This window comes from Sus scrofa, chromosome 16 (assembly GCF_000003025.6).
Source record: "Sus scrofa isolate TJ Tabasco breed Duroc chromosome 16, Sscrofa11.1, whole genome shotgun sequence".
Taxonomy (NCBI): domain Eukaryota; kingdom Metazoa; phylum Chordata; class Mammalia; order Artiodactyla; family Suidae; genus Sus; species Sus scrofa.
In genome coordinates, this window is record NC_010458.4 from 47,520,734 (window position 1) to 47,537,943 (window position 17,210).

A 17,210-nucleotide genomic window follows, 5' to 3' on the forward strand; every position below is an offset into this window, starting at 1 on the left:
GAATTTTTACCAAAATTATTTATACTTTTTTTTATAGGAAGTAGTAGAAATGTCACACATGCCAGGAGATTTATTTAATTTATATCTTCACCAAAACTACGTAGATTTCTTCATGGACGTGGATGATCTTGTGAGAGCCAGTGAATTTCTGAGTTTTGCAGATATCCTCAGTGGTGACTGGAATGTAAGACCATTTGACTGAAATGTCTTTTTTTCTGTTACCTCAGAATTGAGAAGGAATGTTTACTTTTATTATAAGTATTTGATGTTATTTTAAGTAGCTTCTTAATAATATGACAAAATTAATTCATCCACATAGTGTTTATAATGAAGCTTTAGCAGTGAATCTGGGGGTTTTTTTGGTGGTGTTCTTTCTTTTTCTTTCTTTTTTTATTTTTTTTTAGGGCCATATGTGTAGCATATGGACGTTTCCAGGCTAGAGGTCCAGTCGGAGCTGCAGCTTCTGGCCTACACCACAGCCATTGCAACGCAGGATCTGAGCCATGTCTGCGACCTGCACCACAGCTTACAGCAACACCAGATCCTTAACCCACTAAGCAAGGCCAGGGATCAAACCTGCATCCTCATGAATACTAGTTGAGTTCGTTACTGCTCCTCCACAACGGGAGCTCCTGGATCTGATTTTTCCATGGTAATATAGCACTAATTTTTACTGTAGTTATTTTTTGATTATAAAAACTAATGTATAGTCAGAAAATTTGACAGCTGTTTAAAAAGTAGAAGGAAAAGAACTGTGCTTCTTTCTATACTTTCTGCTACTTAACATTTTAACACTGTTTTCTGACTGACAGAGTAGTCCCACTAGTTACATTTCCAGCATTTGATAGCTACATGTGACTAGTAACTACTACATTGAACAGCCTAGGTACAAAACATTTTCATCAGAGACAGTTCTGCTGGACAACACTGTTTTGATATATTAATGTTTCTCTGTGTTATAAATACTGAGATAGCATTAATAATCAGAATCAGGAAAATAACAAAAATATGATACAATTTCTGTGGTAGAGTTTCATTATTCAGCAGTTGTATTGGCTTAATTTTTTTTTATGTTTCTTCTTATTCTTTTTTTTTTTCTTCTTAGTCATTTTGAAATTTTCTAACCTATTGACAAACTCAAAAAATAGTTCAGTGAACACCTATATATCTTTAATTTTTTTCACCAGTTTTTCACATTTTGCCACGTGTGCTTAATCTGTATGTATTTATACATTTGTTTTGGCTGAATAATTAGAAAGTAATTGCAACATGAGGACACTTGATACTTAAGCATGCCTAAGAACATTGTTCTGTTATAGCTATAATAGCATATCACACCTAAAATTAACATTAATTCAGTCACATACCATCCTTGTTCCTATTTCCCCAGTTGTCTCAAAAATACATTTAAAGTTGTTTCCACCACTCCCCAACCAACATCCAGTTAATATTCACACATTACATTATTGTTGTCTCAGTTGAATTTGCTTTAAGTAATTTTGTAGCCCTATTAATTTTAGGGCCATGGTCAGGTTGGAAAAAAAATGAACATATAGTACTAAACATAGTTAGGCTCTTTTTTGGTGTCAGTAGTACCAGTAAGTACTATTTTATAAATCTCTTATTTTCTTTATTTCACATCTTGTCTCCTTTTTTTAGACACGCTCTTTACTCAGGGAATATAGTACATCTGTAGCTACGAGGGGTGTGATACATTCCAACAGAGCCCGAGGATTTGCTAATTGCCAAGGAGGAGGATCAAGTTTTCGACCCTTGCACAAACCCCAGTGGTTTCTAATAAATAAAAAGGTAAAAAGAAAAAAGAATTGTATATTTTCAATAAGTAAACTATAAGTGAATGTAAATTATATCTCAATAAAGGGTTTTTTTGGGCTGCCCCTCACCTTATGGAGTTTCCAGGCCAGGGATCAGATCCAAGCCACAGTTGCAGCCTATGCTACATCTGTGGCAATGCCATATCCTTAACCCACTGTGCCAGGCTAGGGATCGAACTTGTGTCCCAGTGCTGCAGAAGTGCTGCCAATCCCATTGTGCTACAGCAGGAACTCTGGTGTTTTTTAATTAAAAGGCAGGGGGCAGTTCCCATTGTGGCTTAGCAGGTTAAGAACCCAACTAGTATCCATCAGGATGCAGGTTCGATTCCTGGCCTCACTCAGTGGGTTAAGGATCCAGCGTTGCCATGAGCTGTGATGTATGTTGCAGACTCTTTTTTCTTTTCTTTTCTTTCTTTCTTTTTTTTTTTTGTCTTTTTGCCATTTTCTTGGGTCGCTCCCATGGCATATGGAGGTTCCCAGGCTAGGGGTCGAATCAGAGCTATAGCCACCGGCCTACACCAGAGCCATAGCAACACAGCATCCGAGCCTCGTCTGCAACCTACACCATAGCTCATGGCAATGCTGGATCCTTAACCCACTGAGCAAGGCCAGGAATCGAACCCACAACCTCATGGTTCCTAGTCAGATTCGTTAACCACTGAGCCACGACAGGGACTCCAGGACATGCTTCTTAAATGCTTAGCCTTTTTTTTTTTTTAAGGAAAAATCACTCAAAATTTGAAAGCTGGTACCTATTTTATTAGATCCAGAGTATACAGGCCTACCTTGTTTAATTGGGCTTTATTTTATTAAAGTGCTTTGTAGGTAATGTGTTTTTTACAAATTGAAAGCTCGTGGCAATCTTATGTCAGGCAAGTCTGAGTGTCATTTTTCCAACAGCATTTACTTCATGTCTCTGTCATATTTTGGTAATTCTTTCAATACGTCCAATCCTCCATTAGCACCAAGGTTATAACTCAACAAAAGCTCAGGTGATGGTTAACCTTTTTTAGTAATAAAGTATTTTTCAATTAAGGCATGTGCATTTTTTTAGACCTAATGCTATTGCACACATAATAGACTAGAGCGTAAGCATAAATTTTATATGCACTGAGAAACAACAGAATTTGTGTGACTCGCTTCATTGTGATACTCACTTTATTGCACTGGTCTGGAACTGCACCCACATTATTTCTGAGGTATCCCTGTAGTTATATTTTACTTTTTTATTTTAGGGCCTTACCTGTGGCATATGGAAGGTCCCAGGCTAGGGGTCAAATCGGAGCTATAGCTGCCGGCCTACACCACAGCCACAGCAATTCAGGATCCAAGCTGCATCTACAACTTAATACTGAAGCTCACAGCAATGCCATATCCTTAACCCACTGAGCAAGGCCAGGAATTGGACCTGCATCCTCATGGATGCTAGTCAGATTCATTTCTGCTGCACCACAATGGGAACTCCAATTATATTTCACCTTTTTTTTTTTTTTTTTTTTTTTTTTTTTTTTTTTTTTGTCTTTTCAGGGCCACACCAGCGGCATATGGAGGTTCTCAGGGTAGGGGTCTAATTAGAGTATTGCTGCCCGCCACAGCCACAGCCATGCCAGATCCGAGCCTCATCTGTGATCTACACCACAGCTTATGGCAATGCCAGATCCTTAACCTACTGAGCAAGGCCAGGGATTGAACCCACAACCTCATGGTTCCTAGTTTGGATTTGTTTCCGCTGCAGCACGACAGGAGCTCTGATTATATTTTACTTTTAATTGAAAAACAAATCCTGGCTTTACTTCTAGCCATCTGGACAAGTTATTCACCTAACATGCCCTTAGTTTCCACAGCTGTAAATGTAGAGGTTTGAATTATTTGGAAGTCAAAAACAGATGGCCCACACAGATTTGTAAAAATTAATTGCCAATCTTTAAAAACTAGTATAATATTTAAAACTTGGATAGGGATATTTGGCCTCAGAAATTCTGGAGTCTCCTCAGAACAAAAAAATAAAAGGAAAGGAAGGCAACACTGGTCCATATGTTGTATGGCAGCAGTCTTCTCCAGCCAAGTATTTTCTGCCTGTTGGAGATGGGCCTGTCTCCAGTTGCTATATTGCACTGATTTCTGTTATCTGCCTGGCTCCTATAGCATCTGAATTCGTAACCCCTGAAATTAGGTCATCTCGAAGATGTCTTCTAGTTCTAAAATCACAAAGCTAAGTATGAACCTATCATTTATTACCTAAGAAAAACATTTTTAATGGATTTCTTGGAGAATTTCATAACTCTTAACTAATCTATGTCCCTTATTGACTTGCTTTGCTCTTTATAGCCATGTATATTAATTCTGCAATCATTACATATAAACAATCTCCAAGATTGTTAGCTCTTTGAAGGCAGAGATTGTGCTTTTCTTCTCATCACTGTAACATCATGCCTTGTGTTAACTGAGGAAAATATATTCTTTCATTGAGAAACAATATCCTCACATAATTTGTGATATATGTATGTGCCCTCATAAACTGAATTCCTTTTTTTTTTTTTTTTTTTTTTTTTGCTTTTTAGGGACATACCTGCAGCATATGGAGGTTCTCAGGCTAGGGGTCTAATCGGAGCTACAGCTGCCGGCCTACATCACAGCCATAGCAACAGCCAGATCCGAGCCACGTCTGCAACCTACACCACCGCTCACGGCAACATCAAATCCTTAACCCACTGAGCGAGGCCAGGGCTTGAACCCGAAACCTCATGGTTCCAAGTCAGATTCATTTCCAGTGAGCCACGACGGGAACTCCTGAATTACTTTAATTTTTAAGTTTGTTTTTCTACTTTAAGTCTCTTAAAAAGTTCTTAATTCTGTCATATCAAATGTCAAATAGTTATGTAGGTAAAATAGTTTATTAGATACTGCTGGTCCTAGCATTAGTTATAAAGGACAAATTAGGTAAATGCTTAAAGTATATTTGTAGTATATAAACCCATATACCTTGTGAGATAATAATAAATAAACTTAGTTCATCTAGGAATAGATATCCATATTTAAGTTTAATTTTCATTTCACCTTTTTTCCCCTTCTCTACAGTATCGAGAAAATTGCCTGGCAGCAAAAGCACTTTTTTCTGACTTCTGCTTATCGCCAGTATGCCTCCAAACACAGCTGTTGCCATACCTTGCGTTGTTAACTATTCCAATGAGAAATCAAGGTAATAACATGGGTTTTTATTATCCTCAAGAATTAATGTCTTATAAAATTATTTTTTGGGGGGGTCATCTCATTGCTATATACTAGTGGGACTTTTTTCCTTTTCCTTTTTGAACCAGAATTTACACATGCTTTTTGATTAAAAAATAAAGCAAATAATCTAGAAGTATGTAAAGTAAAAACTAAAAGTCTCCTATAAGCACAGGTAATTACTTTTGACAGGTTAATGTAAATTCTAGACTTTTTTTCTGTGCATATCCTGATATGAGATACAAGCTTTAATTTGCTTTTGTCACCTACCATGGGTAGTGTTCCATTCTTATAAATTAGTGCAAAGCAGCCCTGGAGGCTAGCAGGTCCAAAGACAAGGTCCCAGCAGAGCCAGTGTCTGGTGAGGGCCTGCTTCCTAGTTGGAAGATGGCTGTCTCGTCATTGAATTCTCTCTTGGTGGAGAGCAGAGCAAGAGAGCGCTCTCTCTGCGGTCTCTCGTATGAGGGCACTAATCCCACCCATGAGGGTTCTACCATCATGACCTAAGAAGCACCTCCCAAGGCTCCATCTCCTAACACCATCACCTTGTGGTAGTAGCATTAACTCTGTGCAGTTAGCATTTCAAGATACGGTTTTGGGATAAGAGAAACATTTAGTTGATAACAGCAATGCCAAAATGCCATTTTTCATAGCAAGTACACCATTTTATATCCCCACTAGCAATACACAGGGGTTCAGCTTTCTGCACATCCTTGCCAAACCTTGTTGTTTTGTGGGGGTTATTTTGATGGTAGCCATCCTAAGAGGGGTGAAATAGTATCTCACAGTTTTGATTTGCATTTTCCTAGCAATGTGTGATTTTAAGCATCTTTTCCTGTGCTTTTTGGCCATTCTTCTTTACAGAAATATCTATTTAAAGCTCTTTATTTAGGAGTTCCCCACTTACTCAGCAGTTTAAGCATCCATGTTGTCACTGCTGTGGCTTGGGTTGCTGCTGTGGCCCGGGTTCGATCCCTGGCCTGGGTTTGATCCCTGGCCCAGAACTTCTGCATGCCACGTGTGCAGACTAAAATGAAATAAAATAAAACTTTTTAAAAATCTCTGTTTTAGCTCAAATTTCTTTTATCCAAGATATTGGAAGGCTTCCTCTGAAGCGACACTTTGGAAGGTAAGGTGATCATTTTAATTTTCAAAGAGCTATTCTGAAATGTCCACCAAATGCATTACCTTTTTATTCATTATACAGTCAATAAATGTTATCTGTAAAGTCCAAGAAATACGTATAGTATGGGTGATTAAAGGTCATATGATTACATTATAGACCCATCTATTACGTTTATTACATACGTAACTGCATATTTTCACCAGTTCAGAATGAAACATTAGGCTAAATGGAATCACTGAATCACAGAAGCAGAGGAACTTTTAAAATCCTTGAGTTCAACAAATCTTGCATATCTGAAAATCTTTTTTCAGCTTTCCTGCCAAGAGATATTATTCTTAGCCTGTATTTGGAGACTGTAGTAATCAGGAATTACTTCAAAAGACAGCACTGTCTTTTTTATCTCTTTATCATAGAAAATTCAAACAAGTGGAAAATATATAGAAATCTACATCTTTATTGTTCATTTTATTGCAAAATGATATCTGGACTCATATCAGTGATTAGCGCAATGCCTAAATTTCATTTCTACTTGGCTTATTTATAACGTCAAATTAAGCATTTAGGCATTCCAAAAAGGTTTAAAAAGAGCTTGCTTCCTGGTCGCAAGGACAAAAATAAATGATAGAAATAGCACCTGTTATCCCTTCTACTACTTCTCCTATTCCTGGTCCCAGATGGAAAACTTGCTTATCTAGGTTTCTTTCCCTCCCGTCTTTCATAGATTATTAAAAGCTTTTGTAGTGTTCATGGTTTTTTCTGCCTGATGACTTAGCTGTGGGGACCCATCTTTCCTGTTACATAAAAGACGGTGGTGGATGTCTCTTACAGTATCGTCCCACTCGGATGTGATCTGGACTCAGACCTTTTATAAGTTTTCTTTTCCCCTCCCTGCCCTCTGAATCAAAGAAAAACTGTCTTCACTGATTCCTTTCCTCCTAAGATGGAATAAAAAGAATGGGAGTCTTCAGTATTTTACTATTGGTTCAACTACTTGATCTGAACTGGGAGACAGGATTTGTCAGCACTACTTATTACAATGACTAGTACTGTTATCTTTCATTTATAGTGACCATATTTAACATTATCTCTGATTTGCATTAATAATATTAAATATTAATAGTTAGCTTAATATTACTATTTAATAGATTCATAATTTCCTGTAGTTGAACCTACAACTTATTTATGTACATTTAGCTTGTTCCCAAGTTTTATTATCACAGCCTTGAAGCTAGATCATCATGCCCATCAAATACTATTTATGTAGGATTAATTCCTAGAAATGAAATTCATGGATCAGTGGATATACACCTTTTTGAGGTCTTTGCTCTTTATTGTCACATTGCTTCCAAGAATATTTTGCCATTCTTATGCCCATTTACAGTGTTTCAGCATGTTCTTTTCTTCTAACTCTTGCCACTACTGGGTTTTAGTATTCTAACAGGTCTGCACTTTGAAAGATGACAATATTATTTTAATTTTCATTTAAAGATTACAAATTAGGGGTTCCTGCTGTGGTGCATTGGGTTAAGATCTGGCATTGTCTCTGCCAGTGAGGATTTAGTTGCTGGCCCGGTGCAGTGAGTTAAGGATCTGGCATTGCTGCAGCTGTGGTGTAGGTTGCATCTGCAGCTGTGGCATAGGTTGCATCTGCAGCTCTGATTTGATCCCTCACCCGGGAACTTCCATATGCCAGGGGTGCAGCCAAAAAAAAAAATTAGAAATTAGGCTGAACAATTTATTTAGTAGACATAATTCTATAAACTGTTGATATTTTATACCTATTTTTTTCTGTGCTATTTATTCTTTTTGTAAGAATTCTAGAGATATTAACTTGAAGTTGTAATGATTTATTCAGTTTGTCATTTACTTTGTAGTTTTGTTTATATTTGTTATATAAACCAGAGCGCCTAGCTAAACAGTGAGCCCAAGGAAGCTAAATGAGAGACTACAGGAGATGGCTTCAGATTCATCACACTTATGGTGTAATTAAAAGAAGTCTCCTCTTTTGATCATTATTAATGTCTGTGTTATGAATCTGGCAGATTGAAAATGGAAGCCCTGACTGACAGGGAACATGGAATGATGGACCTGGACAGTGGGGATGAAGCCCAGCTTGGTGGAGGGCAGCCTACAGAGGAAGCACTGGGTGAGCCCACTCCATCCACTGAACCTGAACCTGAACTGCTGTCTCTTCCTTTGAGTCAGAATAGTGGGAGTGAACTGCCCGCCAGCCAACCTCGGCCCTTTTCAGCCCAGGGAGACATGGAAGAAGAAGACATGATAATAGAAGACTATGAGAGCGATGGGACATAGAAAGCAGCCTGCCCATGAGGTTGCTGCTTGACAGATTCATATTCGTGTTATTCAGTACTTGAACAGAGATAACAGACTTCAGGTGAATTACAGTTTGTTAATTCTTTCCTCTTGTATTTCAGCATAAAGAACTGACTTCTGTGTGTTGAGGTAAATGGAAGATCAAACCATCAAATAATCTTTTTTTTCTCTAGTATTTATTTAGTCTTGTGAGTGGCGTTTGGAGAGGGGATCAGTGTGTTTATCAGAAAATGTGAAGGAATAATTCAGAAACTCTGGGTTGTAAATAAGAATTATAAAACAGTTTAGGATGCAATTACAAGTGTAAATAAACTTCGTGCCTTAATCACAGTTTCTGGTCTCTAGCTTCTCAGATAACCATTTTTATATGTTGTACAGTGGAGTATTTTAGATGCTTTCTGGAAACTATTTACATAATTTATGTCAAAATTAAAATGTTGAATTTCTTTTTCGTTTCGCCTGTCTTTTAGTACTTCCTAACACTCACGGTCTATACTATGTGTTATTGGGCACAGTACACAAGACTCCTTCATCTAGTGCCAAACTTTTTCAAAGATTGGGAAGGAAGGGGGTGGCAACCTTGCAAAGAGAACTAAATCACACCCTGGACGACCTTTCCATAGCTCTCCTAGCGGAGCCTGGCCCGCAGCTATCGCTGGGAGGTGCGGTGGGGGTGGAGAGGGCTGGGGGCACCAACCCGCCCAGGCCCCAGGCGGGAGTCCAGCCCCACAAAGCCAGGCGGGGCGACGCTCGGCCCGGCCCCGCCCAGTGAGCCCGAACCAGGTTTCCGAGCCGCGGACTGTGCGCGAGCGCTTCCGCCAAGCAGGTGAGTGGGGAGCGAGGGCTGGGGCCCACGTGACCTCGACGCGCGCGGGGAGGGGCCGGCGGACCCCGGGCAGGTGCGCGGTGGGGAGGGGGCTCCCGTCCTCCCTCGGCCCTTCGGAGCGTCCCGGGCGCGGCGGGCTCGCTCCTCAGCCCCGCCATTACCTGCGGCCGAGACCCGCCGCTGGCGAGGTAAGGAGTGCAGGGCCGGGCCGGGGCGGGGCGGGGAGGGGCGGGACCGAGGGCCCTCGGCCACCCTGCTTCCATTCGGCGGACACAGGTGCCACTTCTGGCTGCGAAGCCGCCGTCCTTCCGGCGCGGGGGTCCCTGGTATCCCGACCTGGGCACGTCCGGTCCGACTTAGTTCCGGCCACTTTGGGGCGGAATCTTGCAAGACAAAGACTGCAATTTCACTTAGAGATGCGGGGACACTCACCTGGGTGGGCAGAGGTGCGAGTGAACAAGGTCGGTTGGGGCCGAGGGCGGGGCGCCGAGCCGCGGCTTCAGGAGAGACCCCCGGCGGAGATGCTCGGTGACCCGGAGCTCTCGCTCAAGGGTCCAGTTAAAACCGCGGGGGCTCACCCAGCCCCCTGGAAGCCCAGAGACTGAAATCCTCCCCTTCCTCAGGCCCAGCAAAACTTTAACGCCAGCCAAGCGGTGATTCTGGTGGTGTTAAAGGTGACCAAGCTGAATTCCCGTAACACTTCCCTAAGGACAAACGTTTCTCCTCCCACTGCCACGGCTTTCTGAGATTTGTGTGCGGCGGGAGTGGAGTCACGGCCCGGGGCGGGGGCTTGAACTAAACAAAGACTCGCTGTGCCTTAGCGCGCAGATTCTAAGTGGACTCTCAGTGACACCCGAAAAGATGTCAGGAGTATCCAGATACTGAAATGTGGTAAAATACAATTGACCATTCCCTTCTAAAATTACATAATTTGCTATTCCACAAGTCTTCAACTTTGTAAGTGTGACCTTTTATTTAAACACTGGTAAGGTGATCTAATTCAAATAAACTGCTTTTCACAGGTGAAGAGCGTAATTAAATCTATAACAGTGACATGCATTTTTGCCAGAGTTAAACGACTGTATATCAAAGATACTGGAAGATATATAAAATGCTCCAAAGTTATTTGTTGTGCTTTTGCCTCTACTAATTTTAGGAAAATATATTTCAAGAACTATAGTAATATTATGCATTCCTAGAATTTAATTTTTTTAGACAACAGATAAAGAGAAAAAAGACATAAAAACAACTGCTAATTGCTATCATTTAGAGACTTTTTCTCTATACTGTTTTTTTCCTCCTACTTTGCAATTGGGCACCATGCCGGGACTGAGTTAATTCTCTAAAATTGGAGTGCCCCATTAGAAGACTCCAGAATTTACACCTCTTCTCTGTCTCCACCCGTTACCCAGGTGATTGTTTCTAGTCTTTGGTACCCTTCTGTGGGCAGACTGCCTGCTTGATATCTTCACCTGGACTTCTAACAGGTATTTCAGACGCTCTTCAGGCTGCTTCTCCCATAGCTTAGCTGGAGGGATGGAGAAATGTTGCAAATGAAATAATCTGATGTGTAAATTCTGCTTTAAAGTAATCTCTTGACAGAAGGAATAAGGTAGGGAGTATGGAGTAAATGGAAGTGGTTATAAGTTGATAATTATTGAAAGAGGTTGATGGTACCTAAGGGCTCATAATACTATATGTTCCACTTTTTGTTGTGTTTGAAGATTTCTGTGAGAAAAAGTTTTAATTCCTTGTCCATAGAATTTGACCTCTTCTTCCTGTCTCCATTGCTACCACCATGGTCTATTGGATTACAATTGGACCCTTAAACAACACAAGTTTGAACCATTTGTATGCAGGATTTTTTTTTTTTTTCCAGTAAACATGTACTATCGTACCACATGGTCGCATTGGTTGAATGCCTGGCTTCTGAACTACAGCTGCAGAGTAACAACTATAAAATTATACTAGGATTTTTGACTTCAAGGAAGTGTGGGCACCCCTAACTCCTGTGGTGGTCAAGGGTCAACTGTGTTTCAGTGGCCTTCTAACCTGTCTCCCTGTTTTTGCCCTTTTCTCCTGGAAAGTACTCTTAACACAGCATCCAGAGTGATCCTTTAAAAATGAGACAGCTCATGTCACTCCTCTACTCAAAAATCTTCCAGTGGCTTCTCATTTCGTTCCCAGTAGAAGCCTTTCTAATGATTTTCATAACGATTCAGATGGCCTCGCTTCTACTACTTACTCTTTCACTCGCTCTGCTGCTACCACGCTGGTCTCCGTGCCTTCGTATTTCTGGACGTGGCAAACACTCCTGCTTTAAGGCTTTTGCACTGGCTGTTCCATCTACCCGGGACACTTCCCCCTGATACCTGCCTGCCTTCCTCCTCCATCTCCTTTGTTTCTATATTCAGATGTTATGTTCTCTCTGAAGACTTCTGTGGTCACTGTTTAAAATTATAACACTCTGGGAGTTCCCCTCGTGGCGCAGTGGAAACAAATCCGACTAGGAACTATGAGGTTGCAGGTTTGATCCCTGGCCTTGCTCAGTGGGTTAAGGATCCGGCATTGCCGTGTGCTCTGGTGTAGGTTGCAGCTGCAGCTTGGATCCCATGTTGGTGTGGCTGTGGCGTAGGCTGGCAGCTGCAGCTCCTGTTCGACCCCTAGCCTGGGAACCTCCATATGCCACGGGTGTGGCCCTCAAATAAATAAAAAATAAATAAAATAGAATTATACCACTCTGTCCACACTACATTCCTTATCCTCTTTCTTAATTTTGTTCCTTGGCATCGGGTATGTTTCATCTCTCTTATCTGTCACCCCCCACTGGAGCTTAAGCTCCATGAAGCCAGATATTTCCATCAGCTTTGTTCACTGATACATCTTCAGCAAGTCTTATAAATCTTACGCATGGCAGGTGCCCAGTAAATACTTGTTGAGTGATAGGTCTCGTTTTAAGAAGTAAAACAAAACAAAGCCATAGAAACTTGTAAATTGTTCAACACCATAAAGGTGGGATTACCAACTTTAATTTTGAGAACTTTACAGTGTGAAGCACAATGCCATATGCCCAGTGAGTCTTCAGTAAATACTCTTTCATGAGCAATTTGAAGGAGAAATTCACTGTGCCTTAAACCTAGTACTTAACACCAGCAAATGGTTTCCTTCATTTTGTGTATGTGTTCAGGTCATTGATTTCATGAAAGAAACCAACAGGCTTAATAAAAGTTTTTTTCTATGCTTTATTTTTTAGGTGGATTGAATACCTTCTAGGATTCTTTCTGAGTCTCTCCATGGCAACAGCACATCACCTCTAAATGATTGCTCCGGAAAGAATGACATTCGTGGCCATTGCTGCAGCTCTGGGTTGTACTTTCAGGACTCTTAACCTATGGTGATTTTTTTTCCCCGAGAATTCAATTTTTAAAATCTAGTATCAAGGCTATTTATTTTAGAGTGGAAGAAGCCAACTCGCCTAATGTGACTTCCCCAGTCAGAAAAGAAAGGGAATCTCCACAGCCTGTGTTTGTCAGACTGCTTCTCCTGGGCCATTCCAAAGCAGACCTGAGTTAATGAAAGTGAAGAGTATTTGCTGACCCATCAAATTCTGGTATGCTCAAGCTCTGAAGTATGTTGGTTTAGGTATTTGAGGAAAGGACTCAGAATGTGTTAGCATCCTGTGTTATTAAAATTTACTCTCCATTTTGGTTTTTTACATTTTGTTGTTTATAGGGCTCATAGATAAATTAGGCTTAAAAATTTTTTTTTTTTTTTGCTTTTTAGTGCTGCACCTTCATCATGTGGAAACTCCCAGGCGAAGGGTCCAATTGGAGCTACAGCTGCCGGCCTACACCACAGCCATAGCAACGCCAGATCCGAGCTGCGTCTGCAGCCTACACCACAGCTCATGGCAACGCCGAATCCTTAACCAACTGAACGAGGCCAGGGATCGAACCTGCATCCTCATAGATCCTAGTTGGGTTTGTTAACTGCTGAGCCGTGAAGAGAACTCTGACTTATAAGTGTTTAAATCCAGAGCTAAGATGGAAAATTTTGATTGCCCTTATAATCTCACAGAGTGATGACTGTATCCCTGGCTAACATAGTTATTACGTATGTGAACATATATTTATGTTGTCACTTTTAGAGATCATGATAATTAGATATGATCATATTGGTTTCCCGCATATGATCTTTTGCTACCGAGTGAATAAAATCAGCATCACTGAAAGGATAAATAACTAAGCATAAGTGATAGCTTTCATCTTGGCCCCAGGTGTGAACCTCGCAAATGTCGTCCAATGACGGAAGACCCAGGAATCGGGACAGGCACCACGACGAAGTCCCAAGGGAGGTGGACTCTCGGGATGGCACCGTAAGAACCTTCCAGACGCTTCACAACAGCGAGCTGGCCGTGAGCGCTGATCCGTTGCCACCACCCCCTCTCCCATTACAGCCACCATTCGGCCCAGACTTCTACTCAAGTGACACGGAGGAACCGGCCATCGCGCCAGATCTCAAGCCCGTACGGCGCTTTGTCCCCGAGTCCTGGAAGAACTTCTTCAGAGGGAAGAAAAAGGACCCCGAGTGGGATAAGCCGGTGTCCGACATCAGGTACATCTCTGATGGAGTCGAGTGTTCGCCTCCAGCCTCTCCTGCCCGAGCAAACCACCATTCACCCCGCAACTCCTGCGAAGATCCTCACGGCGGGTCCCTGGGCAGCTGCGCGTCCCGGAAGGAGGCTGAGGCCATGTTTCCCCACGACCCCTACGGGTCCCTAGGGCGACACACGCACACCGCCCGCACCTACAGCGAGAAGGTGGAGGAGTATCACCTGAGGTATTCCTACATGAAGTCCTGGGCAGGCCTGCTGCGCATCCTGGGTGTGGCGGAGCTGCTGCTGGGGGCCGGCGTCTTCGCCTGTGTCACAGCCTACATTCACAAGGACAGCGAGTGGTACAACTTGTTCGGATACTCGCAGCCCTACGGCGCCGCAGGCGTCGGCGGCCTGGGCAGCATGTACGGGGGCTATTACTACAGTGGCCCCAAGACCCCCTTTGTACTCGTGGTTGCCGGCTTGGCTTGGGTCACCACCATCATCATTCTGGTGCTTGGCATGTCCATGTACTATCGGACCATCCTTTTGGACTCGAATTGGTGGCCCCTCACTGAATTTGGGATCAACGTCTCCTTGTTCATTTTGTACATGGCTGCAGCCATCGTCTATGTGAACGATACCAACCGAGGAGGACTCTGCTACTACCCGTTATTTAACACGCCGGTGAACGCGGCCTTCTGCCGGGTGGAAGGAGGGCAGATAGCAGCGATGATCTTCCTCTTTGTCACCATGATTGTGTATCTCATTGGTGCCTTGGTTTGCCTGAAGCTGTGGAGGCACGAGGCGGCCCGGAGGCACAGGGAATACATGGAACAGCAGGAGGTAAGAGCTTTCACAAACTTTGCTCTTTTTTCCGGCTCTGTACACACCCTCCTGAAATACATATAGTTCTCAAAACAAAGTGCTTTTTTTCCGTTTGTTTTGGTTTTTTCAGTGAGCTAAAGTTCAAAAGGCTTAGCTCATGGTCTAACGTGTTCTGACTAGGGTGACTCTCTCTGGTGTGTCTGCACGTAGGCACCAGGGATGTTAAGATAATGTAGTTTGTTGGTTGCGTTATTGTCTGTCTGACACTTAGGGGGAAAACAGGCCTACTGAATTTCTACAAAAAAGAGTAATGACATATTCAGTAAAATGAACATCTCATTAAATGAGTTTAGAACTGTCTTGATTCTTTAGGATGGTGAGGTTTAATAAAAAAGCGTAATTGTTCAGTTATAGGAGGAAAGCGCTCAGCTAAATTCTATGATGAGTCCTACTTTCTTCCAGGGAGTTAAATAGCAATATGATGACCCGCATTTTTTCGAGTTGTGTTTGTTAAGTATCAGGAAGTTGAGTTGTCATGGACATACTCCATGAAAACTCACCCAGGCGTTTTGATGTTTCATCCCTACTTTCCAAAGATAGGATGGGAGCCCTGCACTTATTTCTATTTCTAGGATTTAACTCATTAAACATAAGGAGGAGGAGAATTAATACTAATAGTGGTAATAAAACCTGGAGGGTAAGATTATATTAAAGCCATATTTTTTTTTTAAATGTTTGAATGGCAACAAAAATATTAGCCAGTGTTCTGCCAATTAGATGATACCCTGAAATAAGTTTGATGTTTTGCTTTCTTCTTCTAAGAAGGAGTGTTTAATAGGATTTCCTGTGCCTCTGAAAATGTCAGTATTACCTTAAATATTTTCTGAATTTTAAGTCAACTATTCCATGCATTTTTTTACCCCACTTTTCCAAAGATTTCCTAGATGCAATTGCGTATAGTGTATATTGGGCAAAAGTATAGCTAAAAATGAAATCCTCCTTATTTATTTAGTATTTACTTTACTACTTTAAAAAAAATCTTATGCCAACTCTAATGGAAAAAATAAAAATCATTTTAAAAATCTTATTCGGGGAGTTCCTGTTCTGGTGCAGCAGAAACGAATCCAACTAGGAACCATGAGGTTGCTGATTCGATCCTTGGCCTCACTCAGTGGGTTAAGGATCCGGCGTTGCCGTGAGCTGTGGTGTAGGTCGAAAACGCAGATCAGATCCTGCGTTGCTGTGGCTGTGGCGCAGGCCAGCAGCTGTGGCTCCAATTAGACCCCTAGCCTGGGAACCTCCATATGCCCTGGGTGCAACCCTAAAAGGACAAAAAAAAAAAAATCTTATTCGTAAAAACAACAAAAACCTGAATAACTTTCTTTCAGGTACCTTATGTGTTCTGAAGAGAACCCTGTACTTTAGTGTCATAAATTATATTTATCTTACTAGAATTCAACATAGATCTTAGTTACTTCTAAAAATTTGTCTCAGCACTGTAAGCGTATTTCTTAAATTTACATTTGTATATACAAAGAAATTTTAAATTCTAATGAGTGTGAAATCCAGGTATTGAAACACACACTTCTTATAATTTTGTGTAAGTTTAATAACAATAGAGTTCTTAATATCTTCTCAAAATCTACATTAACATGACTGTAATTATCCACATAATACTTTTATTTCTTTTCCCTTTCTCACCCAAAACTTGTTGTTTTGAGACTTTGTGTAATGGTTGATTAGACTGGAATCACCTCTGAGGCCTGATTGTGTGTTGCTGTAACTTCTTACATGTTAAAAGATACAATGGCATGTAGTTTTTTGGTCAACTTTATAATGTAACCATCCCAAATGCTTTAATTATGCAAGATAATGGGAGCCAAGAACAAATAAAATCTCTAGGTAAGTCAAAGCAACTCAGGAATCTCGGTATTTCCAGCACTGCTCCCTGCTCCTTATTGACAGGGAATTACGGTGCTCCCTCCTCCTCTTGTTCTCCACTGGCCCATCCAAACGTGGCCAGAGGAGTAGGAGGAACTTCTGTAAAGTCGAGAATCACCATCTGTAAAATTGAGGTTGGGCTATACATGCTCATGGACGAAAATATTTGCACAGTAGCTTCACACGCCTCTGAAAAGTCATTTTAACTCTTTTTGTTCCAGATAAGTGAGCCATCATTGCTAATGAAAAGAAAAATGGTAAGAATGAAGTTCACATTATGTTTCATCTCTATAGTTTTGTTAAATATTTTCTCTCTTGTCTGTTTATCTGTTTATCTCTCTTGTCTGTTTATCTGTTTATCTCTCTTGTCTGTTTATCTACAAGGTAGATCATCTGTCTGTAAATGTGTGTGTATCTATTATATTGGGTTTGTAATTGAACTTTCAGCTTTTTTCAGTACCGAAAGGACCAAGTTAGACAGGGCTATTTGTAGCATCT

The 17,210-nt window shown here is 41.3% G+C and overlaps 2 protein-coding genes across 7 annotated transcripts in view; both read left to right on the top strand.

Annotated features, from left to right (window-relative positions):
- RAD17 (RAD17 checkpoint clamp loader component) overlaps positions 1-8,970 on the top strand; it is a 30,035-nt gene extending 21,065 nt beyond the window's left edge. The window contains exons 13-17 of one of the 2 annotated variants that reach the window (XM_021076887.1): positions 38-184; positions 1,660-1,809; positions 4,914-5,034; positions 6,135-6,192; positions 8,232-8,970. In XM_021076887.1, the coding sequence (XP_020932546.1) occupies positions 38-184; positions 1,660-1,809; positions 4,914-5,034; positions 6,135-6,192; positions 8,232-8,502 (747 nt within the window). In that variant the 3' untranslated portion in view covers positions 8,503-8,970. The remainder of the gene's footprint in view (positions 1-37; positions 185-1,659; positions 1,810-4,913; positions 5,035-6,134; positions 6,193-8,231) is intronic. The other variant, XM_021076888.1, reaches the window with a different exon arrangement.
- Positions 9,124-17,210, top strand: part of MARVELD2 (MARVEL domain containing 2) — a 33,629-nt gene continuing 25,542 nt past the window's right edge. The window contains exons 1-4 of one of the 5 annotated variants that reach the window (XM_021076551.1): positions 9,124-9,349; positions 12,603-12,959; positions 13,626-14,789; positions 16,934-16,969. In XM_021076551.1, coding sequence (XP_020932210.1) covers positions 13,641-14,789; positions 16,934-16,969 — 1,185 coding nt within the window. In that variant the 5' untranslated portion in view covers positions 9,124-9,349; positions 12,603-12,959; positions 13,626-13,640. Of the gene's footprint in view, positions 9,350-9,384; positions 9,538-9,608; positions 9,811-10,740; positions 10,837-12,602; positions 12,960-13,625; positions 14,790-16,933; positions 16,970-17,210 lie in introns of those variants that run through there. The other 4 variants (NM_001243948.1, XM_021076552.1, XM_021076554.1 and 1 more) reach the window with 4 other exon arrangements.